At 55.3% G+C, this 13,769-nt stretch overlaps 3 protein-coding genes across 3 annotated transcripts; 2 read left to right on the forward strand and 1 right to left on the reverse strand.

Annotated features, from left to right (window-relative positions):
* Nucleotides 1-628: 628 nt before the first annotated feature.
* VTJ04DRAFT_10526 (uncharacterized protein) lies at nucleotides 629-2,459 on the reverse strand (the record flags this gene model as incomplete). Its single annotated transcript, XM_069358275.1, has 4 exons — nucleotides 629-688; nucleotides 744-2,118; nucleotides 2,207-2,361; nucleotides 2,457-2,459. The coding sequence occupies 4 exons, from the start codon at nucleotides 2,457-2,459 to the stop codon at nucleotides 629-631; spliced, it is 1,593 nt and encodes a 530-aa protein (XP_069213855.1).
* A 730-nt stretch (nucleotides 2,460-3,189) lies between these two features.
* VTJ04DRAFT_10527 (uncharacterized protein) lies at nucleotides 3,190-5,512 on the forward strand (the record flags this gene model as incomplete). Its single annotated transcript, XM_069358276.1, has 2 exons — nucleotides 3,190-5,004; nucleotides 5,063-5,512. The coding sequence occupies 2 exons, from the start codon at nucleotides 3,190-3,192 to the stop codon at nucleotides 5,510-5,512; spliced, it is 2,265 nt and encodes a 754-aa protein (XP_069213856.1).
* A 3,259-nt stretch (nucleotides 5,513-8,771) lies between these two features.
* VTJ04DRAFT_10528 (uncharacterized protein) lies at nucleotides 8,772-10,951 on the forward strand (the record flags this gene model as incomplete). The annotated part of the gene is made up of 4 exons (XM_069358277.1): nucleotides 8,772-9,238; nucleotides 9,409-9,835; nucleotides 9,918-10,050; nucleotides 10,143-10,951. The coding sequence occupies 4 exons, from the start codon at nucleotides 8,772-8,774 to the stop codon at nucleotides 10,949-10,951; spliced, it is 1,836 nt and encodes a 611-aa protein (XP_069213857.1).
* Between the last annotated feature and the right edge of the window lie 2,818 nt (nucleotides 10,952-13,769).

Below are 13,769 nucleotides of genomic sequence, written 5' to 3' on the forward strand. Positions count from 1 at the left end.
CACTCCCGTCGAGTGACGTAGCCTCGAAATACTGCTCAAGCCCTCGGATCCGAGACGTATCTCCTTGAGGCGACTGAGATTCAAGAAGTCAACCCAAACTCACAGGTATACGCAACACCCAGACGAGGTTGACATCAATATCCCCCAACTGCCGCACCTGTTGAACTCATAAGGCGCCACACAGCCTCGCCAAGAACGGCATGCCGCCGCTCGCGGCCATTCGCCGGCCGAGTTGCGCCGACTCCGACCCTGCCGCCCACCCTCCCGGCCACCCAACCCGGTATGGTTCCTTGTCGGCGTCGGAGGTTGCGGCATGCCGGTCCTCCGAAGTATGACAGGAAATGTCTCCGACACCCTCATATCTGCGACAAAAACGGTAAAATCTTGTTCATCATTTGGTCAAAGGCGTAGATTAACCGAGTCAAGGACTTGCGCAAGGATTTCTAAGCAGGATGCATATGACGTCTGGCCCGTCTGGGTGATGATACACAATGCATCAAAATGTCCATGTTTGCAGTCGGAGATAGGGCAGGCAATGTACGACATCGCATGAGAACAAGGCCAAAATGGGTGACGCCATCCAGATGCTCAGCATTATTTTGCCGTCTATCTACTCTACATCTACACTTCAGTGCCTCTCCCGCTTCCGCGGCGCCGCCCTTATTATGTCGTCCACCCGCAACAGAAGCTGCCGTTGAGTCAGTATGTATGAGGATCAACAATAGGTCACAAAGAACACTCACCTCGGCCGCTTCGCTTGCCGAGCTCACGACGGCGCGCTTCAGCTTGTAGCTTTCAATAACGCCCAACTCGCGCATATCGGCGATGCCGCCACCGGGGGTCATAAGGTCGAGTCCGTAGGTCGTCATGCCGTCATAGATGGCCTTGCGCAGGCGAGCCACCAGATCGCTGGAGTCGAGACCAGCGTTGTCAGCAAGGATCGTTGGCAGCTGGCGAAGGGCCACAGCAAAAGCGGCGACGGCAGCCTGCTTCTTGCCCTCGACGCGGGTAGCGGCGCCCTCAACAGCCTTGGCCATGAGCATCTCGGCGCAACCACCGCCAAGGGTGGTACGCGGCTCCTTCACCGTCTGCGACAGCACAGCGAGTGCATCGTGCAGACTGCGCTCCGCCTCGTCGAGGAGCTGGTCCGTGGCGCCACGCAGCACGATCGTGCAAGCCTGGCCCGCTGCAACTCCAGAGAAGCGGATTAATGTGTCCTCTCCGATCATGATTTCTTCAATCAGGTCGCAGTGGCCGAGCTTGACTTGTTCAGGGTGGTCGAAGGTTGAGGCAATCTCGCCGCCCGTCACAAGGGCAAGGCGCTCAATGCCGTCAAAGTCCGCATGCTCGATGGACATGATGCCGGCATCAGTAAAGAGTTGTTCAGGCCAGTTGTAGATGAGTTGGCGGTTGATGAAGCAATTGATGCCGTGAGCCTTGATCTTCTCCACCTTGGCCTTCATCTTTTCGCGTTCCGCCTTCTCGAGCTCAGCCAGCTTGCTGGTGGAGCTAACCTTGAGGCGGGCACCAAAGATCTTGACCTTGTCCGTATCCATGGGTGTGTTGGCGACAAGGATCTTGGCCTTCTCAAGTCGCTTGGGCTGGTTGACGCCGATCTTCTTGTCAAGAATGAACCCCTCGTCCAGATAAGAATCACTGAGCTTGCCACCGGCCTTCTTGATGATCTGAATGTGGCTGAGGTCGGAAGACCCCTTAAGACGGAGCACGGCATCGACAGCGAGACGGGCGAAGTGGTCACGATCTTGCGCCAGGACCTTGGAGCTAAGAGTAGTACGGGCGATGGCCAGCAGGTCACGGCGGAAAGCCTCGGGGTCTTTGCTGTGGTCAACCGCGGCGGCTTCGAGGGCTTTCAGAGCGGCCTGGCTGGCTATCCGGTAGCCTTCAATGATGGTTTGTGGGTGGATCTTCTTGTTGACGAGTTGCTCGGCCTCGCGCAGAAGCTCGGCAGCCAGCACCGTGACGGACGTAGTACCGTCGCCAACCTCATCGTCCTGCACCTTGGAAATGTTGACAAGCACCTTTGCGGCGGCATTATCGAGGGCGATGGCCTTGAGGATGGTTGCACCGTCATTTGTCACCATGATCTCGCCAGTCGACCTGGAAAGGGCATCATCCAGAGTTAGCATCTGTCTTGTTCCATCCCACAGCTGCAACCTTCCCCAGACTCAACCCCTGGAAGACGTACGCAGACTGCAAGATCTTGTCCATGCCCTTGGGGCCTAGTGTGCTCTTGACGAGATCGCCGACAGCGATAGCACCAACAAAGGCGCTAATGCGGGCATTCTCTCCCCTTTCCTCGGTGGTGCCCTCTTCGAAGATCTGCGTGGGGCTGAACGAAGCCTGTGACGGTGAGCGTCAGGAGAGATGAACCAAACAGACAAAAAGGCAACCAAAATGCGGCAGCAACCAAACACCCAAAATTCCTGGACACATACCATGATGCTGGTTCGCCGGAATGCACGTCACTGAAACACCGCGGGATCACGTTCGTTGTTGGCAGGGACGGTTGCTGGTCAGGTCGTGGTTGATGATGGCGGGGAGGAGGGGCAGCAAGCTCTGGACCGTGCAGGCATCGAATCGCCCATGGAACCTTGGAAAGCTGCTGGACTTTTTTGGGTCCCAAGACACGGCAGAATTTCCAGAAGCTCTCACCGCCTTTGTCCAGTTGGTGGCACCTGAAACTTGCCTGGGTATTCCAAAAAAGGAAACTCTGGGCTAAGACCCCTCGTTGGGCTTCATCCCAGCGCGCTCTGGAGATCAAAGCTGGGGTTCGTACACAGATGCATCAGTGAGCATCAGTGATGTGAATAATTCCTCTGGCATTTTTTTACCGATTTTATTGACGCTCCTAGATTTTTTTGCTGATTTGTTTCGCTTTGTCGACGTCAGGTCGACGTCTTCTTTAGGGTGGGGCAGATCCTCGATACCGCAGCGCCAAACTCTGCCTCTTTGTTTCCCGCAGAACGAACCCCACCACGTTTTGCTGCAAACGCACAAAATCTCGTCAAATCTCGGCCTCCAGCGACCGCATCCAAGATCGCCATCCCACCCCTCCCCGCGGCAGCCTTAGCCACAACCACGAAATCCAAGCCGTCACGACGATTCCATACCATCTCGATCAACTCGATAAATTCAACGGCTGGTTATTTCACTGATTGACTGCCCAGCATGGCGCCGTCTTTCGACCACCTTCGCGAGGAGGACCTCGATGAGGAGGACTTCGACATGGACGAGGTCGACATCTCGGATCTCCGCGAAAAGTACGAAGTGCAACTCGAGCAGGGTTACGATACCTTCGTTGTTGTCGATGGTCTTCCCGCCGTCACCGCCGAGCAAAAACCCAAGCTCATCAAGTTCTTGCTCAAGAAGCTCAACACTGTGGGCCGCACCAGCGAGGATGCCATTTACATGCCCCTTGGCGATGATGGCATGACCCTCAGGTTTGCCTTTGTCGAATATTCATCACCCGCCGAGGCCGCCGCTGCGGTGCGCCAACTCGACCTCGTTCCCCTCGACAAGAAGCACACCATGCGCGTGAACAAATTGACCGATATCGACCGCTATGGCCGTGAGGGCCGCATTGATGAGGAGTACCACCCGCCTACCATCGAGCCTTTCCAAGAAAAGGAGCACCTGCGCTGGTTCATGGCCGACCCTGCCGGCCGTGGCCGCGACCAGTTCGTTATGTTCCGCGGCGACACCGTTGGCGTTTTCTGGAACAACGAGAAGGATCAGCCCGAGAATATTGTCGACCGGCAACACTGGACGGAGACCTTTGTGCAGTGGTCGCCTCAGGGCACCTACCTCACCTCGGTTCACGCCCAGGGTGTCTTGCTTTGGGGTGGCGCTTCGTGGTCGCGCTTGCGCCGCTTCCCGCACCCCTTTGTGAACCTTGTCGCATTCTCTCCCAACGAGAAGTACTTGGTTACCTGGTCCAACCGCCCCATCTCCATTCCCGACACCGGCCACCCCGCCCTCTCTCTCGACGATGATGGCAAGAATTACATCATTTGGGATATCCAAACCGCCAAGCCCCTGCGTTCTTTCGCCCAGCAGGATGTGACTGGCGGGGATGACCACCACCAGCAGAAGAAGCCCGCCAAGTTCCCCTGGCCGGCCTTCAAGTGGTCCGCCGACGACAAGTACGTTGCCCGTCTCAACCAGGGCACCTCCATCTCGGTCTACGAGCTGCCCAAGATGAACCTGCTCGACAAGACTGCCATCAAGATTGAGGGCGTCATGGACTTTGAGTGGGCTCCTGCCAGCGTCAAGCGTGACGGTGTGAAGACCTATGAGCAGCTCTTCTGCTTCTGGACTCCCGAAATCGGCAGCAACCCGGCCCGCGTCGCCCTCATGAGCATCCCGTCCAAGCAAGTCGTCCGCTCGCTCAACCTCTTCAACGTGTCGGACGTCAAGATGCACTGGCAGTCTGAGGCGTCGTACCTCTGCGTCAAGGTCGACAGGCACTCCAAGTCCAAGAAGTCCCAAAACACCACCCTGGAGATTTTCCGCGTGAAGGAGAAGGGTGTGCCCGTCGAAGTCGTCGACACGATCAAGGACACCGTCATTAACTTTGCCTGGGAGCCCAAGGGCGACCGCTTCGTCATCATTACCACTCCTGAGCCTGTCGGCGCCACTGCTGTGCCTCCCAAGACATCCGTTTCCTTCTTCTGCCCAGAGAAGGCCAAGGGCAACACAGTGGGCAACTTCAAGCATCTCCGCACTCTGGAGAAGAAGAATAGCAACGCCATCTACTGGGCTCCTAAGGGCCGCTTTGTCGTTATCGCCGCTGTCGGAAACTCGCAGAGCTCTGACCTCGAGTTCTACGACCTCGACTTCGAGGGCGACAAGCCCGAGTCTGAAAAGGACCTGACGGCGAACCTACAGCTGATGAATGTTGCCGACCACTATGGTGTCACAGACATCGAGTGGGATCCTTCAGGCCGCTACGTCGCCAGCTGGGCGTCCGCGTGGAAGCACTCAGTAAGTTTTGTCTCGAGTCCAAAGTACCGTTTACGAGAAACTAACATGTTATGCCTAGATGGAAAACGGTTACCACCTGTACGACTTCCGCGGCGAGCTGCTGCGCGAGGAGGCCATCGAAAAGTTCAAGCAGTTCGCCTGGCGTCCGCGCCCGCCGTGCCTGCTCAGCAAGGAGGAGCAGAAGCAAGTGCGCAAGAACCTGCGCGAGTACTCTCGCATTTTCGAGCAGGAGGACGCCGAGCGCATCAGCAGCGCCGACGTGGCCGTCGTCGAGGCTCGCCGCCGCCTGCTCAACGAATGGTTCGCCTGGCGCGAAGCCATCAAGGAGGAGGTCGCCGAGGAGCGCGCCGCTCTCGGCATCCCGTCTGTCGAGGAGATTCTGGCCAAGAAGGCCGCCGAGATCGAGGCCAGGCAAGCTGCCGCTGGTGGCCAGGCGGAGAAGACGGAGGAGGTTGTCGAGGAGCTTATGGAGGAGGTGCTCGAGGAGACGGAGGAGATCGTCCAGTAGAGGTCGAACTGATATGGATAGTTTGCTGCGTAGTAGTTGGCAGGCTGCCAGGAGGAAAGGTGGACAGGATGGCCAGATGGGGAAAAAGGACATGGAGACTGGCAGGTTGGCAGGCCCGGGGTGAAAGGGAGGACTGGGAGTTTTCGCTTTTCTGTTTTCTTCTGGCGGTTTACCATCCGACGACACATACGTGGTTGTGTTGGCTTGTTTTGGTCCATCAGTTCCTGTCCCATATGCTTACCTTGAGGCTCTGAATGCCCCTGCCTCAACCAACCTCAACCTACCACATGAGGCATGTCTGATTTCCTGTTCACGGGGTTGAATCTATGATTGTTGTGATGATGATCTGGTGAGGAATAGGCTGGTTATCCGTGGGCGGGGGTAAATGACACACTGGTCCAAAAAAGAACGGAAGACAAAAACAAAAACAAGGTACGGGAATATCAGGTATTATATGAATCACATGTGAGTTTTGCTGCTTTTCATCCAAGTGTCCTTGTTAATCCTTGCAACTGCCAGCATCGACGGGATTCACAAGCCTGGCAAGCCAGTGAACCCCGTCGCCAGTAAATGAGGCTGGAAGACACGGATTTCACGTGTTACAAAATCTCCCTGGTGAAGACATCGTTGATCAAAGTTTGTGTGCCGACCCTCACACCCCTCTGCCTGTTTGTCTAGATCAGTTCAAAACCAAATCTTGGGGTGCTGGACATTCCGAGAGCTTTATCAAGGCATGTTGGATAAGGTGCCCTCGCCCGACTCGTGTGGAGTCTTTCGAGGTCCTCGCTCGCTGGGAAGGGGTGAAGTAGAGTCGTTTGATTGTGTAACAGTCCAATGCTCAGCTACGGGATGAAGCAGGAACTGGAGGTTTAGCCGTTTGATATCTCGTGTCACACCATTCACGGAGGCAGGCAGTTGATTGCGGAAGAATATTTACGCCTGATCACCGGCTTTGTGAGAACATGTTTTGTGAGAAGCATGACATTCTGACTACGTTCCGAAAATCGCCAGCCTCACTGCTTAACATCGACCTCATTCATGTTTTGATCTCACCGAGTTTTCGGGGCCAGCTCTTTGCCCCTCCATCAGGTTATTTGGCTAGTCGATGATACCATGACGATTGTTGGTCCCAAGTTCAGACCCGACCGGATGGCCTGTCTCGCCCCCACATTGCCGTCGTTTGCGCATCCCCATTCTCGGGCACCCCATGAGACAGGTGGCTGGTGGTGCCGGGGAGGAATACCGGATCGGTTGTGGCGGATCGGACACGGGTTTTCACATCCAGTACCCCTGAGCCAATGGCACTTACATGCAGTGGACGGCGAGGAGAAGATCATATCAATGTGTTGGTTGCGCATGAGGACATATTTCAAAGTCAGAGGTGTCACGACAATGAGGTTTGCTTCCAATGAGTAGTATCTCGTCGGTTGAGCAAATGTTCATACAAATGGTCGATGTGAGCTTATTATGGCTGAGTGTTCCAGGAACGTCACTGACTTCTACCACTTCTCATTGCTGTATCTACTTAGTTTTCGGCTTATGAGCACCTGGGACCTCTTGGCTTTGGCATGCTGGCGAGAGGACACTGAACCTGTTTAACAAGGGATGGTGGAATAGAATATGGCCAGGATCAGGACCAGGTTGGCTGGGATGGCGGAGGTACAACTCTTCGGCATCAAGTTTGTTTGCCCGAATCCAAATGTCTTCGTCAATGGCTGGGGACGGACCGGGAGCAGCAAACAGAGGAACCAAGGACAAGAGATAGGCAGAGGTGCCTGGTCTGCTGAGACCCTCGGGTTGGTTCATGTATGTACATACATCAAGACTTGCAACTCTGGGCGAGATGACCCTCACTCTTGTTGGGTGCAAGTGCCCCTCAAGAATGCTTCAGAAACTTGTCCGTGTTACCTGCTGGGAATGCGATATCCTATTGCCCATTTCTGACTTACTATGAGCACAAAATGATGGAACCTTGTGTGGACTCACCGGCGGGGACTTCTTTTTGTGAGGGCATACACTCCCACGTCTCCAGACCCGCGGGGCTTTCTTATCCTTTTCCACAAAATCAAAAATCGGGAATGTCTTCCAAATCCACAAGGAAACTCGACCTCCCACAACTCTAAGCTCGACCACATCACATTCTTTTGCTTCTTGAAAATGTAATAGCCTTTTCGCAGAAGTCGAGTCATGTGGCCTCCATTAGAGCAAGGTAAGTCTCATTCCATCAATTGTCCCATCTGTTTCATCCCCAGCATTATTCTTCCTCAATTCCTTCTACAAGGCCTCGGTCAAGGACCTAATTGTTCTCACCGAAGATTAACGACTGTGTCCAGTACACGAGCTCAAAAAGGCGGGCAAGGGATTGGAGCTCGAGGACCTCCAGGAATTGTTGGACGACTTCCAAGACCGACGAAAGACAACTCGCCCTTCCGCAGCTCGGACCAAGCCTGAAAATACTTCGAGCTCAACACGCGAGTCAATTAATCCTCGTGCAATAACGGACGCTCTCAAAGCCGAGGAGGACTGGCGAGCTGCAAGACGAATTGTGTCGAATCAAGAAAAGTTGGAAAGGGTAGGTTTTGTCCTTCAGCCGACGAGTATCATTTCAGCAACGGGGAGAGGGACTTGGGCCAGCTAACTGCAACCCAGATGCAGCGTCGGCTTTCATCGCAATATCGCCATGAAAAGGCATGGCCTCCGCAGAAACCACCCGCTGGCGTCCCGTCTGAGTCAAGGCACTCCAACCACAGCTCGAAGAGAACCGGCTCCAATGGCCAAGGTCGGTACTATGTTGTGCGACCGCTAGGAGCCCGAAATCATGACGCTAAATCAGACTCGGCTCATCAAGGAAGGTCGACAGACCAAAGGGGCCAAACTAATCCCTTGAACGTCCCTGCTGGTCATCATCCCGCTGGGGGAAACGGCAGCATGCCTCGCCATGCGTCCTTTGGGGGTGCTCTGGCGAGGCAACATTGGGAGAACAACACCACCACCACAGGGAATACTGCACCTAATAGTGGCAAGAGTGTGAGAAATCCAAACCTCATACCTCTTGGTAGCCGTACAGGCCCACGGCGCGGCACATCTGGTGCACAAGAGGATCCGCATGATTCGGAAGCGAACGACGACGCCAACACGAGGAGGGATAACCACGATTGTCGTCGGCGAGAACAGAGCAAGAGCCGCTCGACTGGCAAGTCCACTCCGACAGTGAGCCCTGCTGGGAATCCCTCTGGTAGCAGAGCCGCCTCGGCCATCAATGGGGGCACTACCAACAAGGCAGTTTCCAACGGGACAGCGACTCCAGAGACAGTTTTGCGAGATAGCCATCCTGCCCTTTCGACCTCAGGTACGGCACGTCATCGAGTGTTTACCATCGACGAAGACTGGCGCGCCTCGGAGCCACCTCCCGCGAGACGTGTTAATCCAGTGGCTGCTTCAGGCTATCTTCCACCCTTGCGTACCGCGGCCCAATCTAACGCCGACCACTCCGCCCCAGATAGCCCTCCGTCACCAGAGAAGCAGGATAGTTCTGACGACAGCAGCTCTGACGACATTATCTCCAAGGAAAGGAAGCCAAAACGAGAAGGCGATGCGGCCAGTGACCACTCGCGGAAAAGGTCACGTGCGCATTCTCAACGTCGTTCTCGACATGGTTCGCGAGCCCATTCTCGAGGACACTCTCGCGGCCGTTCTCGTGCTCCTTCTCGTAGCCGTGGACGTGAGGTAAGACCGTCAAAGCGAGCTCGAAAAGACGACACAGATGAGGGCACAATTCGAAAACCCATTTTCATTCCGGACTCGCCAGAAATCAAGAAAGAGGAACCCAAGGCTCCTCTTCTGGGGTCTCATTCTGAGGGCTCCATCCCCCCGTTTCCTCCTGTCGGCGAAAACAGGTCGTCGCCGCCTGGATTTTCCGGTGTGCCCCAGGATCTACCAGAGTTTCACCAGCCCCAGAGCGCCCGACCAGACTGGTCGGATGGGCATGCAAACTTGAGCTCTCCGTATCCGCCCCGCGGCTTCGATCAGCTTCCGTACCCAAGCTCTCATCACAACGGCGGCGGCTCTGGCGGTCAGTACTACCCACAACATGGACCACCCCAGTCAAGGCAGTCTTATGGGCCTTACCCGATGCCGCACATGTATCAGACAGCGCAGGAATACCCGACCTTCCAGGCATCGCAGCCGTCTGCTCATGGTCCTGCCGTTGGCTCTGCTACATCGCCGGCAGCCCAAGGTGGACATGGTTTCTGCAGGTGCCCAGACTGCGTCGACCGGCAGGTATTGGAGCTGAAGAAGCAGGTGGAGGAACAAAGGCGTGAGGTACGTTTCTCCACCGCTAGGGAGGTTATTGGTACTTAATCAGTGAGAAGATGGTTGCTGACGAAGGTATGCACAATAACAGATTGAAATGCAACGCGAGTTTATGCGTCGGTATGGATATGCCACGCCGATGCAAAGCAGCGAAGGGACCAACAACGACGGCTTGAAATCGTACCGTCCCAAAAAACGTCCGCAACGGCTGGACACTGAGGAGTGTAAGGCATCTCTCTTTCCCAGCTCCTGCCTTCCCACATTCTGAGTTTTCTCGTGAGCCCTTCCCTGATTCTAACATTCTCTGCCGCGATAGGGAACTACATCAACAGCACTCCGACTGTCAAGAGTGATGACTCACAAGATGAGACATATGCTCCCTCCATGTCTGCGAATCCCGCGAGGGAGATAGAATACAGCAGCGATGCAGACGACGAAAGCTCCGTCGATGATGACAGCCTCGACAATGAGTCTGATGACTCAGACTCCGCGTCCGACGCTGAGACGACGGATGCCTCGGTTCTCTCACCCATCGCACCAGATACCCATACCAAGAAGCGCCGCACGTCTCGCGGCAGAAAGGCAGAGCGGCTCTATCTGCGCATTCACAAACCGGACAAAGTTACAAAGTTCAAGTCGAAGAAATCATCCAGGTCTCGTCGGGCGAGCACGCCGGTTCTACCACAGAACCAACATGGTTCACTGCCAATCCGGCAAAAGTCACACGACCCTCACGAGCGTCCATGGTGGGTGGCAAAGGAGACACCCATCCCCAACCCATACCTGTCCAAGATCAGAGAGTATTCTGAAAGGGATAGGCGAGCTCGGTCCAAGGGGAAAGGGGTGGCAGAATCACTGTCCCCAAAGTCCGAGAAAAAACGAAAGTCGAAGAAGAGTTCTTCGTCTTCGTCTTCGAAGGGCTCGTCTGCAGGATTGAAAGAGTCTCCCCCGTCTGACGACCAAGAGGAGTCAAGGAAGCGGCGGAAGGACAAAGGAAAGCGATCCTCGAAGAGCTCGTGTGCGGAATTAGAAGAATCCCCTTCGCCAGACGACCGCGAGTCGTCAAGGAAGCGGCGTAAGGAAAAGGGAAAGGAAAGGATGCCTGGGTATGGGTTAATTTATTGAGAGCAGAGAGGGCTGAAAGGCACCAGGAAGCTACAGTTAATGATGAAATATGTTGGAGTTCCATGTATATGTCTGTGTACGTAGTAGTATAGAGCCCAGGCTCATAGTAATCACTTCGTGCAACACATTTCTGTCCTCTGTCCCCGGCTGCCTTGTGTCTTGTGGATGGGCTTCGTCTCCGATCAACGGTCGTTGTCATCGTTGTCATCGGTTATCGAACCCGATATCCGCCAAGGAACCGGGATGCATGCCGAGTGGCCAGCGTTGCCAGGGGACCACGGGAATATCCGAGATCCGCGACAAGGGCGGTTTCTTCAACATTCACTTCACACCTTCGCCCTCACTTGTTGTGGCCACCCGCCCACACGGCGACCGTGTTGTCCATGTGTTCGCTTCTGGTTCCGTGGCCTCCGGTGGACTTCGGAGTCGACTTCGGAGTCGGCGTCGGCGTCGGCGGCGGGATAGCGGGGATCATCGGAGCTCAGATGGATCACGGCCGGCAACGAAGTCCTCCAACCCAACAGACAGCGTCACAAGTCAGCTCCACCCAGCCATTCGGTCCCGGGCTTCTTCAAAAGACGCTCTGGAACCTTTGTTCTTCGAAGCACGTGCAAAAAGGAGTTTGGGGAAAAGACTCCAAATGGCCGAGGCTTCTTTTCTCACGAGTCAGCGTTTTTTTTTTCCTGTTGAACTTCCTCATCCTTTCTGCAGAGTCGCATCTTCTGTCGCCAGGCGCCCCACCCGCACCCGACCCCGACAAACGCCTCCGACCCAAGACTCAACAAAACGGGTCGGGCCAGGGCTAGCCTCCCCAACAAAAAGGCAGCGAGGCTTGGCAAACGCACCCAAAGCTGTCGTCTTGGCGATGCTGATTGGCTGGAGATGTGGGTGTACCTGCAGAGCGTTTTGAGAGGGGTCTGATATTTTTTTAACAATCGTCGCCATGATTTATGGTTTTGCTTGACTGTTGGTTGCATCGTGTGGATCGCTTCAGGGCTTCGCTTTTGAGTCGTCGGCCTCGACGGCGTCGAGGACATCTGTCTTTGTCCGAGAGAAACGGAAACACCGCTTTCATGGGTGATGTCAAATTTCAAGCCCGCCTGAGTGTCAAGTCGAAGCGAGAGACCAACCCCACATGCCCCGCCCCCGCGGTGACAGCGGCAACCTCAACGTCAGGGGATTGATTTGATCTCTTGGCGGCGGTGAGAATGTTACACGAGCATGCGGCAAAATCCAACCTCATTTTGACGTTCTGGGACTTGATGGATTGATGAGGGATCTCCGGTTCGCCGAAGACAACGCTCTCAACAACGTTGTTGCTGCTGCTATTGCTGCTGCTGCTCGTCCAACAGGCGCTTCGCATAGGGAGGAAGCAAGGCATTGGACTGTCGTCTCCCCTTGACCGCCCGACGGGTCCATGACGACAGTCCTGACAATGCCCAATCCCACTCCCAAATCTCCATGTGTCTCACATGCTCGTCTCAATTCGTCGGGTGTCACTCAACGCACGAAAAAGTGAGGATGACTTGGCAGTGACGTGCTGAATCCAGCTCCAACTCCAGATAGGGCAACAGTGCGTCGATCATCACGGCGGCCTCTGAGCAGAGGTCTCTTGTTGATGATGGGAAGCTTTGGCTCATTGTCCCCTCGCGGTGGTCATGCCGAGGCAAAGAGAGAGATGTTGACAAGTTTAGTAACAAATAATAGGTTTGATGTCTCTCCTTATTGTCTTCTCTCTTCCCCTCACTTTTCATAAACGCCGCGGACAGACAGCTGGCAAGCGCTTGCTGCAGCGTCCGTTATGCGCATTTTCACATGCCAGCTCGGGATGTGGTCCGAAACATGGGCTCCAACATGTTCAGGCCTGGCCCGCGATTGCTCGGGCGCGGGGCGGTGAACGAGCCAACACCCTGCCGAACCCCACAACAACATCCCCGGTTGAGAGGGGATGGGATGGAGGAGGGGGGTACGACGGGAGGGACGATGATGGAGAAAAAGCGGCGCTCCCGACAGCTCGGAGGCGTGTCGCCTCCTGTCTCGTCCATGTGAATATTTCTCTGTTTTGTGTGTTTTTCGCCTCTCAATGGCCCCTTTGGTGGCGGCGTGGATGGGTTTCGAGTCAGCGGCTGTCCCGAACCCCTCGACAGATCTCGGAGGCGAAAAGGACAAAATTGGCAAGCGTTGAGATCTCGTCAATGGAACACCTGGAATGCTAGCGCACGGGTGAAGTGTCTGCTTGGTGTCCTAACGTTATCGGTTCAAGATCCTCGGCTGGCCGGCGGGGTGGACTGGCTGGGTTGGAGCTGGCAACATCCCGTTCTATCCCGGAATATCTCCTTATTTTGAGGTCTGCATCTCGAATCGATTATTCTGTATGAGTGGCACAGTACGAGGCCCGTTGCAAAGGGCTCGCGTGCTTGTTGTCCTTCCGCGGTAAACGCCCCAACAAATCACAGAAAATCGGCCCACGGCGGTAGTAGCAGATGCACGCACAGAGCGACCAAAGCAAGGAGTATTTTCGTTGCTGTGCTGTTCGCCGTCTGCGGATTACTGCAACCTGTAACCCGCCTCCCGCAAGGTTAGGTTTCTTCAGAGGCAAGGTGTGAGGCAAGGTGCCTGACCTCCTCCCCGTCCTATCCCGGGATCCCGTCCGGTCTGCGACAAAGCTGGGAAAATTTCCCAGACCCCTGGGTGTCTCCGGAGGGGCCTGGGTCCCTGGGGTTTCGCCTTTCCGTTTTGTTATTTTTCTCCTCCTCCTCCCGCCCAGATCCCCACAACCGGGTAGAGTTCTTATTCCTCTCCCATCCTCTTTTGTTGT

This window comes from Mycothermus thermophilus, assembly GCF_041956435.1.
Source record: "Mycothermus thermophilus strain CBS 625.91 unplaced genomic scaffold VTJ04scaffold_8, whole genome shotgun sequence".
NCBI classification, from domain to species: Eukaryota; Fungi; Ascomycota; class Sordariomycetes; order Sordariales; family Chaetomiaceae; genus Mycothermus; species Mycothermus thermophilus.